The 18,937-nt window shown below is 54.5% G+C and overlaps 1 protein-coding gene and 1 long non-coding RNA gene across 4 annotated transcripts; one reads left to right on the top strand and one right to left on the bottom strand.

Moving 5' to 3' along the window:
• Positions 1-81: 81 nt before the first annotated feature.
• LOC144321250 (NUT family member 2G-like) lies at positions 82-9,277 on the top strand. 3 transcript variants are annotated; one of them, XM_077910860.1, is made up of 8 exons: positions 82-2,752; positions 3,137-4,301; positions 4,649-5,369; positions 6,268-6,396; positions 6,766-6,905; positions 7,327-7,607; positions 8,090-8,206; positions 8,451-9,277. In XM_077910860.1, the coding sequence occupies exons 2-8, from the start codon at positions 4,286-4,288 to the stop codon at positions 9,180-9,182; spliced, it is 2,136 nt and encodes a 711-aa protein (XP_077766986.1). In that variant the 5' UTR covers positions 82-2,752; positions 3,137-4,285; the 3' UTR covers positions 9,183-9,277. The 3 variants fall into 3 exon arrangements, with proteins under 3 accessions (XP_077766986.1, XP_077767004.1, XP_077766995.1); XM_077910878.1 differs by having other exon boundaries at positions 3,137-3,483; XM_077910869.1 differs by lacking the exon at positions 82-2,752 and having other exon boundaries at positions 2,761-4,301.
• LOC144321262 (uncharacterized) lies at positions 3,302-6,059 on the bottom strand. Its single transcript, XR_013387009.1, has 2 exons — positions 3,759-6,059; positions 3,302-3,514 (listed from the first exon to the last, which is right to left on the bottom strand). It is a non-coding gene; the product is annotated as an uncharacterized LOC144321262 (long non-coding RNA).
• Positions 9,278-18,937: the final 9,660 nt, after the last annotated feature.

An 18,937-nucleotide genomic window follows, 5' to 3' on the forward strand; every position in this document is an offset into this window, starting at 1 on the left:
CCCCGCGCCCCCCCCGCCCCCCCGCGCACGGCCGTCAGGACCCGCCCCCCCGCCCACGCATGCGCGCCTCCCCACAACGAACCGACTAACGAACGCGGGGAGCCGTTGGGGGCGGGCCCAGGGCCCAGGCGTCCCGTCCCCGGTGCGCGTGCGCGTGCGCGTGCGCGTGCGCGTGCGGGCAGGCGCGGGGCACGTGCGGGGGAGCCCAGAAGTCCCTGCCGGAGAGGCCAACCAGAGGGTCAGGGCGCCTCGGGCCGGCACCGGGACTCCCGCACCCCGCACTCCTTGTGGCCGGGTCCCCTCCAAGCCAGCGCTCGGGAAGTGAGCCCTCGCGGTCATCACGTCCTGGACGTGCCCTCTGTAACCTTCCTCGGGACGCGGGCAAGTGCCCCTGAGCCCGAGGCCTCGCGTGTGCACAGTGCTGCTCAGCGGCCGCCCGCGTCCTGCTGCAGGAGCCCTGCACCCGCCGCGCCCCGAGCCCCGAGTTCCACGGAGGCCCTGTCCTGGCGGACGATCCAGACCCGACCCGGAGCACTCGCAGGGGTCCTCCCGCCTCCACCGACGCAGCCTGTTAGCCTAGGGTTCCCGGTGGGCTGGTCCCGAGCTGAGCACCCGCCAGGGGCCCCGGTGGGCTGGTCCTGAGGTGTGCACCCGCCAGGGTCCCCGGTGCAGCCGGTCCTCGGCTGTGCACCTGCCAGGGTCCCCTGTGCGGCTGTTCCGGGCTGTGCACCCGCCAGGGTCCCCGGTGGGCTGGTCCCGAGCTGTGCACCCGCCAGGGTCCCCGGTGCAGCCGGTCCTCGGCTGTGCACCTGCCAGGGTCCCCTGTGCGGCTGTTCCGGGCTGTGCACCCGCCAGGGTCCCCGGTGGGCTGGTCCCGAGCTGTGCACCCGCCAGGGTCCCCGGTGCAGCCGGTCCTCGGCTGTGCACCGGCCACGGTCCCCGGTGCGGCTGTTCCAGACTGTGCACCCGCCAGGGTTCCTTGCAGGCCGTCCTTACACCGCGGGCGCCCACGGGGCACTCCTGGGGATATTGTAGGTGGCTCAGCAGCAGTCTGGAGCTCGCTCCCTCTGCTGTTGGAATACCCGGATGTTCAGTGGCAGTAGAAAATGACTCAACTTTTTAATATTTGTGGAAGAAGCTCCCGTCGTCACAGCTCTTGCTGGTGCCTTGGGAGATGAGGGCTATTTCCTGGCACCGCAAACCTCCTAACCTCACACCACACACCTCCAAGCGCACGGCAGGGAGACTCCCCAGCGCTCAAGCCCCGTGTCTCCCCTGCTACCCGTGTTCTGTGATGGCTGGGAGGTCATCCCTCTTCTCAGACCCGTGACCCCTGTCCACAGGTGGTTTCTTCTCAGAGGTCACTGCAGGAATGCTCAGAGATCAGGGTCCAGAGATTTCTGTCACTCCCTCTACCACGAGTCCTCCCCAATTACGTTGCGGCTAATTTGCCTCCATGTGCTGCTGGACTCCAGGGAGTTCCAAGTGGTACCGAACTGACTGCAGATTTGAGACCAGATAATGTTTCCAAGTGTCATGTTTCTATCAGTGGCCCCAAGACGGCTCATTCAGAGTGTGCATCTGAGCCATGAGTGAGAATCTTGTAAAGAGTTGGTCGAATGACTGGACAAGGGGGGCGGGGAGTACAAAGGACACTGCTTGCTCGAGTGCCTGAGGGCAACATTTTGCCTCAACATCTCTCTAATGGGAGGTTGTTGGTCGAAGACCATTTCAGGCTTCGCGTGATGAAAGTTCAAGGCCTGAGAAGCGTCTCCAGGTTGTCTATTGTTTCAGTCCCCAACAGGGACTTTTGAAATAAAGTTCACTGTGATTTGCTTGAATTGCTCTCAGCTCGTGTCCCCAGCGAACGTCGAGGAAGAGGGGATAGACAGAGGGGTGCGCGTGGAGGGCCTTTTGGGCTGCGCGGTGTGCACGGCCTGGGATGTGTCCCAGAGGGACATCCTGCGTGTCTCTCGCTCCCTCAGGTGGCCGGTCGATGACTCGGACACTCGGGAAGTACTCTATGAATACTCCCTGGCCCCTGTCAGGGTGCGAGCGGGGGAACACCGAGAAACCATGAGGAAGTTGGACGGGAATTGAGAAAATACTTTCTTACACAACTGCAGCACAGGGTGGGGGTGCGGAGGAACCCCAGGCCCGGGACTCCCAGTCCACCACCCTCCCCTGCAGGACGGCCCCTGTCACGTGTTCACACATCCCTGCCCTCCGGAGTCCACTTTCCTTTGCAGGGACAAGGAACGGTTTCAGCCCCTTCTCAGGAGTCTTGTTCAGGGCCTGCCCAGCGTGGAGCCTGCCCTCCCTCTGAACCGCCCTCTCCTTCCCCAACACCCTGCCCTCATAGGAGCTCTGCCCCCGGGACAGCGGGAGCGAAGCTGCTCTCCCAACACCCTTGGGTGCAGCCTCTGAAGTTCGCACACCCCGTCACCCTCGGCCAATCCCTAACAGTCGTCGTCTCACAAACAAAACACCAACGCTCCTTCATCTCATTGTGGCCTTGAGAAACTGACGGTGATGTGCAACATGAAAACCCGCATCGATGCGATTGTTCCTGAGGTGATACCGTGACTCCACATGCAGTTGAGCCTGGATTGCGGAAACAGGGTCTGTCCCGCAGACGGGAAACCCGCGGGCCCGTGAGCAGGGCTACCGGGGCAGACGGGCTGAGAGGAGGCTGGTGCTGAGGAAGGGATACATTCCTGGCTTTGACTCAAGGCGCACAACCATTTCACAGGTACTGATTATAACACCTAGAAAAACAGGGCTAGGGGGTGTTTTTGTGTCCTTTAGTGTCAGGAAGAGGAAGGTTTCCTGTCCCTTATTTCAGTAGTTAGCCCCACTGAGCCTAGACCGGCAGTGACGTAGGACGTGCCGAGGTCTCTTCGTGACCAGGAAGAGCCGAATGCGTTACACCTTCCTGGTGCAGGTGCCGATATAATACAAAGCCCAGCTCAACGCAAAATTAGATAGAGGAGGAACAGATTTGCACTCAGAGTATATCAATAATGCTGCATGAGACACAGTTGTGGAAATAGCTGATGCCCTGTTTATCTAAAATTCCAATTCAACTGAGTGTCCATTATTTTTATTTGCTAAATCTGGCCGCCCTATTCTACAGGGTCCTCTGAATTGTAAAGGATGGGAGCGCTGCTGCTCCTACGATCTAACCTCCAGGAATACGGACAAGAGCCGCAGTGGCAGAACAAAGACAATCACTGTGCATATGAAACATATTTGGGAACCTGTATCAACGTTTAACCAGAGAGAAATATGCTTTCAGGTGTCAAAAAAGCAGAAATAGTTGCATTTACTTTTAGCCACATCCTACATGTCTCTCAAGATTTAAAGGACCAGGTGACACTGGTTTCCTGGGAGAAAGGGGCTGCGTTGCCAGGAGGAAGAGGCGGGAGGAAGAGGCGTCACAGTCCTTCCACGATGTACAGTTTGACTTTGAACCAAACAAAGGTATTGGGTATTGCTGGCTTGAAATTTTACACTAAAATAATTAAAGAGGTTAAAAATCAGTATCTGACAACAGCATCATAAGCCGGGGAACAGAACCTAGTGATGTGGGATCTCCTGTGTGTAGGCTGTGCATCCCCTTAAGAGACGGGCCTTCCCGCCCAGGGGCTCACAGGGAGGCTGGCTGGTCCCACTGCAGCCGCACAGCCCCTGACACCTCAGGGCGGTGGGCACACGGCCCGGGGCTGGAGGCCGACCTGCAGCTACACCTGCGGTACCTGCTGACACAGGCTGATTTGACACCCTCGGGTCCCCGTGGCCTTCGTAATCAGGGTCTGTGTTCCAAACTGGGTTCAGACGGTCCAGCCCCCGTTGACGTAAGTCAGGAGCCAGGTAGGAAGCGGAGTGGCCGCAGGGACTCCAGCCTGGGTTCATGGACGCCGACTGGGAGCAGGGAGGGCACCGAGGCACACGTGGTGCTGTGAATGTGGAGCACAGCCTTCGCGTCGCCCGGGAAGGCCCACCCCCGGCAGGGTGCCCCGGTATCATTTGAAAAGAACTCAGGGTTCTTGCCTACCTGCCAGAGCCTGGCTCCGGAATGTCTCCCCACCCCCACCCGGGGCCTGGCCCTCGGCCCCTCCCCCGGGCAGAATGTCCTGAGTCCTACATTCTACCCGTTTAAATTCAAACTTTTCACTCCTCAACCTGCATCCTGAGCGTCTGCTGCAGCAGGTCACAGGGTGGGTCCTGCACGGGACTCCTCTGACTGTGGAGGCTGCCCTGCGGCAGCAGCCCTGCTGGGGGGATGGCGACAGGAGGAGGTAAGGCTGTAGGCGGGTGGATGGGGCAGATCTGGGCGGGCCTCAAATCCCTGGGATCCAACTGTGACGCTGGACCGGGCTGTGGGTGGGGTGAGGTGGAGGAAGGGGAGCTTGCTGGGCTGCGGGGGTCAGAGTCAGGGTCCCCGAGGCTGCCTCTCGTGGGCAGGCCGGAGCCCGGAAAGCTGTGGTCTTCCCTCCCAGGGGGCAGGGGAAAGGGGCTGCACATCCTCCCTATAGAGTCCCCACGTGGGAGGGTCCCTGCTCTGCCCCCGGGGACCCAGGGGCCCAGGGGCCCTCGGAGCCGGCTGCCACTCCCTGACTCCATCGCCCTTTCCTTCTGTCCACAGCGTTTCCAGTGCTGCGGCCCCACGTGGCCACGGACATGGGCGCCTTTGCGTCTCCTTTCCCATCCCAGCCGTTTCCCGCACCCCCTCACGGCATACCCCACCGGTCCTCCTGGGCGCTGCCCCCGCCGCCCCTCCTGAACCTGCCCTTCCCCGCCAGTGGCCCCCTGGAGCTGCCATCCTTCCCCAGCATCCCGCTGGTGGCAGGAGACGCTGGCCACGGCCCTGGGGGCCCCGGGACCTGCAACGTCATTGTGCAGGTCGGGTCAGAGCAGGGGTCATTGGAGCCCCTCCAGACTCAGAACATCGTCCTGACCCAGGCCCCCCCCACCTGGAACTCGGCGGGGGCACTCTGTGGGGGCGCTGCGTGTCCCACACCCGTGTTCCTGGCGGCCTCTGTGATGGTACCCGGCGTACCCGCCTCGGCCTTTGGGGGCTCCCAGGTCGGCCAGGGAATCTCAGCGCCAGGCCCTCTGGCTGCGGCTCTGCCACCAGCGGCCCCGCTAAGCGCCCTGGAGCACTTCGTAAACACCGGGCCGCCGCCCCCCGGGGCTGGCAGGGAGGGCAGCGGAGCCAGCAACCCGAGCACTGCGTCGTCGCCCAAGGACTCCTGTAACCCCAGGAGCGTTTATGAGAACTTCAGGCGCTGGCAGCGCTTCAAGTCCCTGGCCCGCAGGCACCTGCCACAGAGCCCCGACGCCGAAGCTCTGTCCTGCTTTCTCATGTGAGTACCTGGGGCCCGTGGCACCCCCCCACCCGGGGGACCTGGGACAATGCGTGGCGGGCAAGGCGTGAGGGGGGGCCACTCCGGGGAGGCACCTCTGGTCCGGTGACCATCTCAGCGGACCCCCAACCCCGGGGAGCCTAGCCCACTTGACCTTGACCTTCCATGGGCCTCATGGTGCCATTGGCTGGGGCCTCGGGGGCCAGAGGGCCCCACAAGAGAGGAGGACCCCCAACCCCCGGGGAGCCTAGCCCACTTGACCTTGACCTTCCATGGGCCTCATGGTGCCATTGGCTGGGGCCTCGGGGGCAGAAGGGCCCCACAAGAGAGGAGGGCCTCTGTAGTCCTGTCTCCTGGGAACACAGGATGGGGCCTCTCATGTGGAGGGGATGGCCCATCAGGTGGTATCGGCCACCAGGCCCTGCAGAGGCCACATGCAGCCCCATCCTCGATGTCCCAGAGGATGGCAGTAGGAAGGGGAGGCCCAGGCTTGGGAGGGGTCAAGGCGTGGGCTCCCTCCTCAGGGACTGGCACCGGCCTGCCTGCCTCTCTGTGGCCTCTGGGTCCCTCCTGAACTCAGGGGGACGGCCCTTCCCTCTGAGGACGGGGCTTCTGTTCTGGCCCAGGAATGTCAGGACTGTTGTTGTGAAAGGCAGAGGCCAGGAGGAACGAGCCCCGAGCCCCGAGCCCAGCCCGGCATCCCTGCCTTGGGAGCCAGGGGATGGTCAGCTGTGCTCCCGGGCAGGGGTGGGGGCGGGGCCGGCCAGGACGGCTGGCTGCTTCGTGCAGTCACCTGCCAGCTCTGGGCCACGTGGGTGGGGGTGCGCTCTGCTGTCCTGGGGGCGAGGCCTGGATCCATGGAGCCCTGAGCCCTGAGCCCTGACCCCATGGCTTGCAGCCCGGTGCTGCGGACCCTGGCGCGCCTGAAGCCCACGATGACGCTGGAGGAGGGCGTGTGGTGGGCCGTGCAGGAGTGGCAGAGCAAAAGCAACTTCGACCGGCTTATCTACTACGAGATGGCGGGAAAGTGAGTCAGGGTCCCCTGCCCAGGGCTGGGGGGGAGTCCAGGCCCAGGCCAGGGTCAAGGGGTGCCGGAGCTCGGCCCAGTGGGGCCCCCTCACCTCCCTTCCTGGATCCCACCCTCCCCTGCTCTTGACTCACCCCTGCTTCCACCAGCTGGCCTGGGAATGGGGGGTGACCCCAAGTTCCCCATGGTCGGACTCCCTGTGAGGGAGCGTGGGGGAGGGGCTGCACATCCAGCTGACTGCCTCCTTGGGGGCCGGGGTCACGGCCTCCCCTCCAGGCCCCGCCTCTCCTGGTCCCTCCACCTGCTGCCAACTTAGGGGGCTCCCTGGGGGGCCCCCTCCTCAGTGTGGCTGGGCCTCCTCACCCCCAGGTTCATGGAGTTTGAGGCGGAGGAGGAGATGCAGATTCAGAAGTTGCAGTGGGTGAAGGTGGCCCAGGGCCTGCCTCCTTCAGCCCCCCTGAAGCCTGAACTGCGGGGGCCCCCGGCCCGAGGGACGGCCCCACAGCCAGGTACGGACCCACATTCCCATGGGAGCTGTGGCCACAACAGGGTCTGGGGCAGCCGCTGTCCCCCAGGCCTGTCTTCTCCCTCACGTGGACGTGGCCACAGAGAGCCTGGAGTCTCAGCGCCCGGTGTCAGGACGGGTCTCAACCTGGAGAACTTCTCCTGTCCCCCCTCCCGTAGGGGGCCCTCCACCAAGTCTGCCTGGGACGTGGGCTGCGTGGGGAGACCCTTGGAGCATTGGGGGGGTCACATCCGCTCCCCGTATGGCTCTCAGATGCTCCCCCCTCCGGTCCCCCGTCCCATGGGGGCTGTGGTCTCAGGAGACCCGCCCCCCCCACTTACCTCTGGCCCACCCCCCCCCGCCGCCCTCCCAAGGCGCTGCATGGAGCCCCTCACACCCCCTTCCTCCTTCCTGCTCTGTCTCAGCGTGCATTCCCAGGAAGGCGGGTTCCAGGGCCAAGCCATCCCGCCGGCAGCCACACAGACCCCGGCGGCCCCGAGACAACAAGGCGCCCAAGGAGATCCCCCCTGAGGCCGTGAGAGAGTACATGGACATCATGGACGGGCTGCTGGGGCCTGCCCTCTCTGCCCCGGGGGGCCCAGTGGCTGAACGGGGAGAGGACGGAAAGGAGCCACAGTGGGACGGGGACCCGGGTCTCCTGAGCTACATTGACCAGCTGTGTTCCCAGGAAGACTTCATCACCAAGGTGGGTTGGCCCGCAGCCTGCTGTCTAGAAGGTTCCCGGATTGGCCTCCAACACGGGGATCGGGGCTGCGCCCAGACCTCTGGCACAAAGCTCCGTTTCGTGTTCCTGAGCTGCGTGTGTGCTTGTCTGTGTGCCTGTGCGTGCGTGTGTATGCCTGTGTGTGTCCATGCAGGCATGTGTGTATACTGTGTGTTTGCATGCTGTGTGTTCGTGCACGTGTGCCTATGTGTGCATACGTGTGTGTACCTGTGTGCATGCAGGTGGGCGTGCAGGTGTGTGGGTATGTGCTTGTGTGTGTGCCTTTATGTCTGTGTGCACACCAGTTTGGGGGTGTGTGTGCATGCCCGTATCCACTGACTGTGATGTTAAATCATCCGGCCTTTGGAGAAGAATGGGGGGATCCGCACCTTCCAGGGTTCCTGCAGCACATCCTGGCCCCAGGGGCTCCTGCCAAGCTTACCCACACCATTCCTCTGTCCCAGGTGGAGGCAGTCATCCACCCTACGTTCCTGGCGGAACTGCTTTCCTCGGAAACTCAGCTGGACCTTCAGGCCCTCGCTGAGAAACTGGAACAGGAGGAAGGATTGAGCCTTGCAGAGGTGAGCCTGGGGAGGGAGGGCACCAGGTGAGCCAGGGGAGGGAGGGGACCAAGGTGAGCCACAGGAGGGAGGGGACCAGATGAGCCTGGGGAGAGAGGGGACCAGGTGACTGGGAGGGAGGGGACCAGGAGGATGTCAGGAGAGCCACAGCCCCCAGGGCCCCTCTCCCCCTCCCCCTGATGCCACCGTCCCCCCTCCCCCCTCACACCTGTGTGGCCACCTGATATCACCTCCTTCCTTCCAGCTGGTGGAGAAAAGACTGGCGGCCTTGAAGGTGGAGGCTGGCGTGCGGACCCCCCCGCATCACTGCACAGCCGGGTGGGGCTCCGGTCCTGAGTGTGAGGCAGGTGCCCAGCTGGGGGCGGGCGGCGGAGCCTGCGCCCCGGAGACGGCCGGCCAGGAACCCCAGAGGCACAGCCGCGCGCACACGCACCTGTCGAGGCCCAGAGCCTTTGCTGGCTCCCCGCGACGACCAGAGCCCCCTGCGCCGTGGGCCTCCCCTCCCCAGGGTCAGAGGGGCGCCTCCCTTGGCCCCGGCTCCCGGGGAGCCCCCGTTCTCAGGGAGGCCCCTCCCTCCCGGGACCCTGGGGGGCCCGTGGTGGGCTCCAGTGAGGACGAGGAGCTGCCCAGCCTGGCCTTCCTCCTGGCCTTGCAGCACAGCCTGCTGCCCTGGGAGTTCTCCCAGAGTCCCACGCCCGACCGCCACCTCCCCAGCCCCGCACGGCGGAGGACCCCGTCTCCCCAGAGGAGAGGTCTGGGCCCCGCCGCTCCCTTGGCCCCCAAGTCCTGGAAGCGGGCTCTGTGGGGGGGCCCAGACCCTGCAGGGAAGACGCCTCTCCCTGGGGCCCACCTCAGGGACTCTGGGCAGCCGGCCAAGGCCAAGGCCGTGGGGCCGCTTCACCCCTCACAGCCTCCAAAGAGAAGGTGTGACCCCTTTCCGATGGGGAGCAGGAGGAAGCGCCACTGCAGCCAGTAGGGGGGGTGCCCTCTGCCCCTGCCTGGGGCCCCCTGCAGCCTTGAGCGGCCTCCTCACCTGGGCTGGTCCTGCCCAGGGGGGCAGAGAGAAAGGGAGGGAAGGAGGGAGGGGCCCGGTGGCAGCCCCCTGGGCACTGTGTGCACATTGGGAATAAAGATGGTTGTTTTGGGAAAGGCTCCGCGCTGCCTTCCTGGGGGCGTCCAGGTTGTGCCCGACAGGGGCCCACACACGAAGGAAGGGCCTGAGGGGGCCTTCTGGGGCTTCGGTCACCATTCCACTTCCCCACCAGGGAGGATGAGGCAGAGCCTCCAGCCCAGGGAATCCTCAGCTCCTGTGGGGCTCCTGGCGTGGGGGCCTCTGGCCTTCTGGTTGGAGGAGCATCTTCTAGTCCCGGTGCGGGGGTTGCTACAACAGGAGGGACTGTGGGGGATCCTATGGTCCCCAAGAGGACGGACACGGGGATGGATGAGGGAGGCTGGGGGTGGGGGTGGCACTGCCCCGCTGTGCATGCAGGAATGACTGCCCTGGGGTGGACACCAGGGCCCTGGCGGGATTTCTGGGCCACACCATCTCCTCCGGCCACGTGAGGGGCCCATCATGCTGTGGTGGCAGTGCAAGGGGACTGGCCAGGGTCCCTGGGTCTTCAAGGACACTCCTGGGTACTGCTCCCCCTTCCTGGGGGCCCCCTGCATGAACAGATGAGGACACACACTTGTATTCACGCGGGAAGCAGTTCCTACTGACAGCCCGTGACCCACACGCAGGAGCACAGCCCACCTGGAGGGCAGTGGGGCCAGGCGTCCACAGCTCCAGGGCCGGTGGGGGCTGGGACCCAGGCTGAGAGGCCCTCCTCATGGCCCCCCCGGTATACCCCGCTGGCACAGACGCCCCCACATACATCAGAGAGGGCTTCTGCTTAGCTGGTGACAGTGAGCTGAGCAGAGACTGGGAGACAAAAGACCCCAGGAGGAGATCCCACTGCCCCACTACTGCGCTGCTCTCCTGTCCCCCATCTGCTCACCACCCTCACCGGGTGCTCTAGCTCCCTCCGTCCCCTGCCCTCCCCCAGATGCTCTGGTCCCAGGAGTGAGCACCCTGGCCCTCAGCCTGCTTCCCTCCTGGCCGATGCCTCCCGTCCAGGGTCTGGGTCCTGGGGCCTGTGTGGGGTTGAGCGTGGCCCCTGACCGTTCACCACACACAGATGTGCTGGCCCTGCAGCAGGATGGGGCAAAGGCCTTCCAGGTCCTAGGGACACTTGGCTCTCTGCCTGCCCTCCTCCCCACCCCCAGCCAAGAGCTCGGTGAACATAGGGACTCGTGCGGGGCCTCGTCCTGCTCCACAGAATCCGCAGGCCACACCCAGGGGCTCCCCCACGTCCTTCCCTTCCTGTCCAGGCAGGCAGTGCTGGCAAGGCCCCCACCCTCCTGTCCCCCCAAAGGGGAGGTTTCCTCTGGGCCTCACTCCCCGCTGCTGCTCTTCCCCATCTAGCTGGGTCTCCAGAGAGAGGACTGGGCTCAGGCGCCCAGCAGATGCACACCGTGTGGGGGTGCTGGTCGGAGGTGCCCCCTGTGCGTGTCACCCCACTCTGTCCCCGCCCACAGCGTGCACACAACAGGTGCTGGATCGTAATGCCGTGGGGAAAGACCTGCCTGATTTCTTTAGGAAATAGGAGATCGACCCAGGTGCTGGATGTGACTCCAGGAGTCCCAAGGGCCCTTCCCTCTGGGATGCCTCGTGTGCACGCCTGGGCCCTTGGTGCTCCTTTCAGTAGCATGTCCTGGGATTGGGCTGTGCCGTCTCAGGGCTCATCGTCCCATCCTCCCCGAGTCTCTGAAGCTCAGATTCCTCCCTCATTCCATGGTCTGTCCTTTGGACTGTACTTTGTCTTGGTTCATTCTGAAGGTCACGTTTCAGGGACATGTGCTGTGGGGGAGCGTACAAACCATATGGGCATTAAGTGTTGTTCCCCAACCACACACACCAACTACAGAGGCTCCCCTGTCTGTAGGGCTCCTAACTGATTCTTGCAGGGGGTCATCACCGTCAACCAGTCCCGTCCTGTTGCACAGTCTGTGAGCAGGAACCAAGCAGATGCTGGTTCTCTCGTGCTCCTTCCTAATGAAGAGAAAGAGAGCCCCTGAGGCACTAGTCCCACAGCCCCCTGCCAATGCTGCCCTGTGGAGGCCCCAGATCCAGCTGCTGGACACTGACCTCCCCACTCCGTGATGCGTTTGCATCCCCTCCCCATGAATCTAGGGGATCCAACCAGGGTCCACAGTCACCGTCGGCCTGCATCACGCTCATGTGTTATTTTCTTCTTTAATGAAAATGGGTAAAATGGGCCTTAAGAGATGTTTTTGACCACAAACGCAAACTACAGAGGGATCCTTAAGAATGTTTATATTATCAGGTTCTTGAAAGTATATAAATAGAATAATTTTTCTGCCATCTAGCAATATGTTAATATGAAGCCAATCAAATGTAGATTCTTCCCCTATGTATTGTGCTGAAGTAAAGTCTCAAAAGCATATACAAACACCAACCTGTGGTGCTGGGAGCATGGTGGTGTCATCGAGCCAACTGGGCGTTTCAGGTCACACCCCATTCTTCACTCTCTATATACCTGGATGTTGGCTTTTCGGGATCCCTTGTGCTGTCCTAGAAAGAAATGGACCTTCTACTGCTCTTGTCTCTGTACTTCTCATAAATATGTGTCTTGTAGCCTGGGGTTCATGTTTTGGGGCATTCCCTGTTCATTACTTAGCAGGTGCAAAATATTGAGCATCTCTAGATAAAATGACATTAAATAGTTTTCTCCAGGGTCCTTGATGTCTAGTTGGTTAAGGATCTGCCTTTGGTTCAGGTAATGATCTCAGGGTCCTGGGATTCAGTCCCATGCCGGGCTCTCTGCCTAGTGGAGAGTCTCCTTCTTCCTCTCCCTCTTTCTCTATTATTTCTCTCTCAAATAAAGAAATTTTTAAGAAATAAGAGTTTCCAGGGATGAGGCAAGATGGCAGAAGAGTGGGGAACCTCGTTTCATCTGGTCCCTTGAATTTAGCTGGTTAACTATCAAAGCATTCTGAATGGCCATGAATTCAACCTGCGATGTAAGAAAAGACTATCTGGAATTCCACACATAGAAAAGGGACCATTTTTTGCAAGGTAGGAGATGCAGAGAAGTGAATTTGAGGGGAGATATCGGAAGATAAATGGCAAGTGTGGGAGCCTCTGTAAGCCCACTACTGTAAAGTGATATAGCCCCAGAGGGCAAGATCAGACCTCTTAGAAATCTGCTGTAGTGAGAGACATCTCTGCTAAAAAGGTGCTCAGGTGTTGAAAGGGCAGAATTCTAGGTGGGACAGTGGGATCTCGGGATCTCTGGAGTCACAGAATTAGTGGGATTACCTGAGCTGGTGGAGTCCCCAAGCAGTAGAGTGGGAGACTGGTTGAGGTCCAGGATCATAGAAGGGGGCTCTCAACTTGGTTCTCCACAGATGTAGAGCCAGGGCCAATCAGGTGACCGCTCTGCACTTGGGGAACCTGCAGAGTGCTGGAATGTGGGGATCCTCCACCATCCCCTGTGAAGTGTGGAGCGGGTGCACAAGTGACCAGGCAACAGCCCCAGGGTGGAGGCCCTGAATGGGGTCTATGCCAGGTGACTCTCTGCCTTCCCCTGGGAGGGACAGAGCAGGTGCACACAGGATTTGGTGACCATGTGCATTAAACACCTACAAAGTGCATTAAGGCAAGACACTCTGGCTTCCCCCCAGTAAGATCAGTGTGGGCACACCCTGCAGGAGTCTGCAGACTGTGGCACACACAAACGTGAAGACCTGAGGATTTACTGAAGAGGGAATCTGTGATCTTTTAGCTCTGGGGCTAGAGATTGGGATGCAACCATTTTTATTCTGGCCTTCTAAGGAGGTAAGGAAAGCCTTCAGGGAACAAAAGCCACACTGAGGACCAGCTTACACTGAGTGCAGGCCCCTTGCAAGGGGCAGTGCAACTCTTCCCAGACACAGACACCTGAGAAGCAACACAGCAGGCCCCTCCCCCAAAAGGCCAGCTGGAAAAACAGGTGCACAGCAAGTTTACAGACCCCACAAGAATGTAAAAATCCAGCGCTAGGGAAAATAGTATATAGAATTTGATGTTTCTTCTCGTGATCTGTTTATCTCTCTGTTTAAAATTTTCCAATTTTTTTCTTTTTTCCTTTTTCCAATAGTTTCTTATTTTACCAACTCTTTGTTTTTTAATTCTTTTTTTAATTTTCATTTTTTTACCACTACATTTTATAGATACATATTTCATTTTTGGCTTCCTTTCACTCTGTTCAATTTTATTTTTGTGTATATGTAAGTTTTGCTTTCTTTGTAGTTTTGGGATTTAGTTTTGAGGGCATTGTATATCTTGTAGCATACACACCAAAATATAGTAAGGAAGAAGCGGATCACCCTGTTTTGTCTAACCTGTGAGGTTACATTCTCTCTTCCCTACTTTTTTTCCTTTTCATTTTTTTATCATGCTTTTTCATCATTTTTCTTTTTTTTCTTTTTTTTTCATCGTTTTTCTGTTTTGCTTACTGACTTCATCAGATTTGTCTACTGTGTAACTTGTTTGAGTAGTGGTTGATATTTTTGATTCTGTTCATTTGTTCATCCAATCTTCTTTGGACAAAATGACTAGGAGGAATTCACAACAAAAGAAAGAACCAGAGGTAAAACTCTGCCACAGATCTAATCAATATGGATTTAGGTGAAATGTCAGAGATGGAATTGAGGATAACAATTATAAAGTTACTAGCTGGGCTTGAAAAAAGCATAAAAGACACTAGAGAATCTCTTACTGTAGAAATGAGATCTAATCAGGCAGAAATTAAAAATACTCTAACTGAGGTGCAGTCTAAACTGGATGCTCTAACTAGGGTAAAAGAGGCAGAAAAGAGAGAGAGTGGCATAGAAAACGAGTTGATGGAAAGGAAGGAAACTGAGAAAACAGAGAGAAACAACTAATAGCACATGATAAAAGGCTTCAAGAAATCAATGATGCCATGAAAAGAACCCACATCAGAATTATTGGAGTGTCTGAGTGAAGAGAGAGACAGAGACAGAGAGCATGAGCACCAGAAGGTATATTGGAACAAATCACAGCTGAGATCTTCCATAATCTGGGGAAGGAAACAGGCATTCATATCTTAGAGGTAAGGAGGACCCCTCCCAAAATCAACAAAAGCAGACCATCACCCTGACATACAATAGTGAAGTTTGCAAATTTCAGAGATAAAGAGAAAGTCATAAAAGCAGCTCGAGACAAAAGATCCCTAACCTACAGGGGTAGGAACATTAGATTGACAGCAGACCTATCAACAGAGATCTGGCAGGCCAGAAAGGACTGCCCTATATTTAGGGCACTAAATGAGAAAAATATGCAGCTAAGACTACTTTATCCAGGAAGGCTTTCATTCAGAAAGGAAGGAAAGATAAAGAGATTCTGTCCAGGATAGACAGAAACTGAAAGAATATGTGACCACCAGAGCAGCCCTGCAAAAAAAATAAAATAAATAAAAAAAAATTAACAAGGCTCTTATAAGCAAAGAGGGAGCCCAAAGAAACAGAGATAATCTGCAGAAGCAGGGACTGTACAGGTAATACAATGGCACTAAATTCATATTTTTCAATGGTTACTCTGAATGTGAATGGGCTAAATGCTCCAATTAAAAGACACAGGGTATCAGAATGGGTAAAAAGCAAGACCCACCCACCAGTTAAATGCTATCTACAAGAGACTCATTTTAGATCTAAAGATACCTTCAGGCTGAAAATGAGGGGGTGGAGAACAATTTACCATGCAAATGGACCTCCAAGCAAAGATAAGGTAGTGATTCTCATATCACATCATTTACATTTTAAACCAGACTGTAATAAGAGATGAAGAAGACCTAACAATTATATTTATGCCCCTGATGTGGGAGCAGCCAATTATATCAACCAATTAATAACCAAAGTAAAGAAACACATAGATAAGATTACATTATAACAGGAGACTTCAACACTCCACTCTCAGCAAGGGACAGGTTATCTAAGCAGAAGATCAACAGATAAACAGTGCTTTGAATGACACACTGGACCAGATGGGCTTCACAGATATGTACAGAACTTTCCATCCTAAAGCAATGGAATACACATTCTTCTCAACTGCACATGGAACATTCTCCAGAACAGACCACACCCTGGGTCACAAGTCAGGTCTTAACCAATACCAAAAGACTGAGATTATTTCCTGCATATTTTCAGACCACAATGCTTTGAAACTAGAACTCAATCACAAGAAGAAATTTGGAAGGAACTCAAACACTTGGAGGTTAAAGAGTATCCTACTAAAGAATGAATGGGTCAACCTGGAAATTAGAGAAGAATCAAACAGATTCATGCAAACTAATGAAAATGATTGCACAACTGTTCAAAACCTTTGGGATACAGCAAGGAACTAAGAGGGAAATACACTGCAATGCAAGTCTGTCTCAAAAAATTGGAAAAACAAGCTCACCTTACACCTAAAGGAGCTAGAGAAAGAACAGCAAATAAAGCCTAAACCAAGCAGAAGAGAGATAATAAAGATTAGAGCAGAACTCAATGAAATAGAGACCAGAAGAACAGAACAGATTGGCAAAACTAGGATCTGGTTCTTTGAAAGAATAAGATCAATAAACTCCTAGCCATACCTATTAAAAAGAAAAAAGACAAATTAATAAAATCAGGAATGAAAGGGGAGCTCACAACCAACACCAAGGAAATACAAACGATTTTAAGAATATATTATTAGCAACTATATGCCAACAAACTAGGCAATCCGGAAGAAATGGATGTATTTCTGGAAACTTACAAACTACCAACACTGAAACAGGAAGAAATAGAAAACCTGAACAGACCCATAACCAGCAAGGAAATTGAAGTAGTCATCAAAAACCTCCCAAGAGGGATCCCTGGGTGGCGCAGCGGTTTGGCGCCTGCCTTTGGCCCAGGGCGCGATCCTGGAGACCCGGGATCGAATCCCACATTGGGCTCCCGGTGCATGGAGCCTACTTCTCTCTCTGCCTGTGTCTCTGCCTCTCTCTCTCTCTCTCTCTCTCTCTCTGTGACTATCATAAATAAAAAATTAAAAAAAAAAAAACCTCCCAAGAAACAAGAGTCCGGGACCAGATGGCTTCCCATTTGTTTTTTTAAAAGATTTTATTCATTTATTCATGACAGAAACACACACACATACACACACACACAGAAAGAGAGAGGCAGAGACACAGGCAGAGGAGAAGCAGGCTCCATGCAGGGAACCCGACATGGGACTCGATCCTGGGTCTCCAGGATTACACCCCAGGCCAAAGGTGGCGCTAAACTGCTGAGCCACCAGGGCTGCCCTCTACCAAACATTTAAATAAGAAATAATGCCTATTCTACTGAAGCTGTTCCAAAAGATAGAAATGGAAGGAAAACTTCCAAACTCGTCTGAGGCCAGCATTCCCTGGATCCCACAACCAGACAAAGATCCCATCAAAAAGAATTACAGACCAATATCCCTGATGAACGTGGATGTCAAAATACTGACCAAGATGCTAGCCAATAGGATCCAACAGCACGTTAAAAGGATTATTCACTAGGACCAAGTGGGATTTATTCTTGGGATGCAAAGGTGGTTCAACATTCACAAATCAATCAATGTGGTAGATCACATTAAAAAGAAAATATAAGAACCATATGATCCTCTCAATTGATGTAGAAAAAGCATTTGACAAAATACAGCATCCTTTCTTGATTAAAGCTCCTCAAAGTATAGGGATAGAGGGAACATACCTCAATATCAGAAAAGCTCACAGTGGATATCATTCTCAATGGGGAAAAACTGAGAGCTTTGCTCCTAAGATCAGTAACACAATAGGGATGCCTACTTTCACCACCATTGTTCAATATAGTACTAGAAGTCCTAGCCTCAGCAATCATATGACACAAAGAAATAAAAGAAATTTAAATTGGCAAAGAAGAAGTCAAACTCTTACTCTTCACAGATGACATGGGACTGTTTGTGGAAAACCCAAAAGATTCCACCTCAAAATTGCTAGAACTCACTCAGCAAACCAGCAATATGGCAGGATACAAAATCAATGCACAGAAATCAGTGGCATTTCTATACACTAACAATGGAATTGAAGAAAGAGAAATTAAGGAATTTATCCCATTTACAATTGCACCCAAAACCATAAGATACCTAGGAATAAACCTAGCCAAAGAGGTAAAGGATCTGTGCTCTAATAACTACAGAATAATTATGAAAAAAATTTGAGGAAAACACAGAGATAGAAAAACATTCCATGCTCATGGTAGGAAGAACGAATACTGTTAAAATGTCTATGCTTCCCAGAGCAATCTACACAACCAATGCCATCCCTATCACAATGCAATTGACATTTTTCATAACTGGAGTAAATAATCCTAAGATTTATATCAAACCAGAAAAGACTTTGAATTGCCAGAGGAATATTGAAAAAGAAAACCAGAGCCAGGGGCATCACGATGCCAGATTTCAAGCTGTATTTCAAAGCTGTGATCATCAAGACAGTATGATACTGACACAAAAACAGACACATAGATCAATGGAACAGAATAGAGAACCCAGGAATGGGCCCTCAACTCTATGGTCAACTAAAATTTGACAAAGCAGGAAAGAACATCCACTGAAAAAAGGACAGTCTCTTCAATAAATGGTGCTGGGAAAATTGGACAGCCATGTGCAGAAGAATGAAACTAGACCATTCTCTTAAACCAGACACAAAAATAGACTCAAAATGGATGAAAGATCTAAATGTGAGATAGGAATCCATCAAAATCCTAAAGGAGAGCATGGATAGTGACCTTTGTGACTTCGGCCACAGCAACTTCTTGCAAAACCCATTTCTAAAGGCGAGGGAAACAAAAGTGAAAATGAATTATTGGGACTTCATCAAGATAAAAAGCTTCTGCATGGCAAAGGAAACAGTCGACAAAACTAAAAAACAACCTACAGGATGGGAGAAGATATTTGCAAATGACATATCAGATAAAGGGCTAGTAACCAAGATCTTAAAGAACTTATCAAACTCCACATACAAGAAACAATTCAGTCATGAAATGGGCAGAAGATATGAATAGATATTTCACCAAAGAAGACCTCCACATGGCCATCAAGCACATGAGAAAATGCTTCGCATTACTTGTCATCAGGGAAATACAAATCAAAACCAAAATAAATGATTACTTTATACCAGGGAGGATGGCTAAAATTAACAAGACAGAAAACAACAGATGTGGAGAAGGGGGAACCCTCCTGCACTGTTAGTGGGAATGCAAGCTGGTGCAGCCACTTTGGAGAACAGTGTGGAGGTTCCTCAAAAAGTTAAAAATAAAGCACATGTGAATAGTATAAGCCCTCCAATTTCAACATGGAGACGGACAGACCATGAGAAGAAAAACAAGGTCCTTATGAATATGGTCTCTAAGGGGAAGAAGGAAAGAAATAAGAAATTACAGTAACCCAACTTTGATTAGAATAAGTAGAACTTCTACTTGTATAGGACATGATCCTCTACATAGAAAATTCTAATGAACCCACCAAAATAAAACAAAGGAGACTAGAATTAATAAACGTTGGAGATCCTAAGGAATAATATTTCTTTCAAAATAAACAGTATTTCTGTACACTAGCTGTGGAAATATGAAAAGAAAGTA

Source organism: Canis aureus, chromosome 1 (assembly GCF_053574225.1).
Source record: "Canis aureus isolate CA01 chromosome 1, VMU_Caureus_v.1.0, whole genome shotgun sequence".
Classification (NCBI taxonomy): domain Eukaryota; kingdom Metazoa; phylum Chordata; class Mammalia; order Carnivora; family Canidae; genus Canis; species Canis aureus.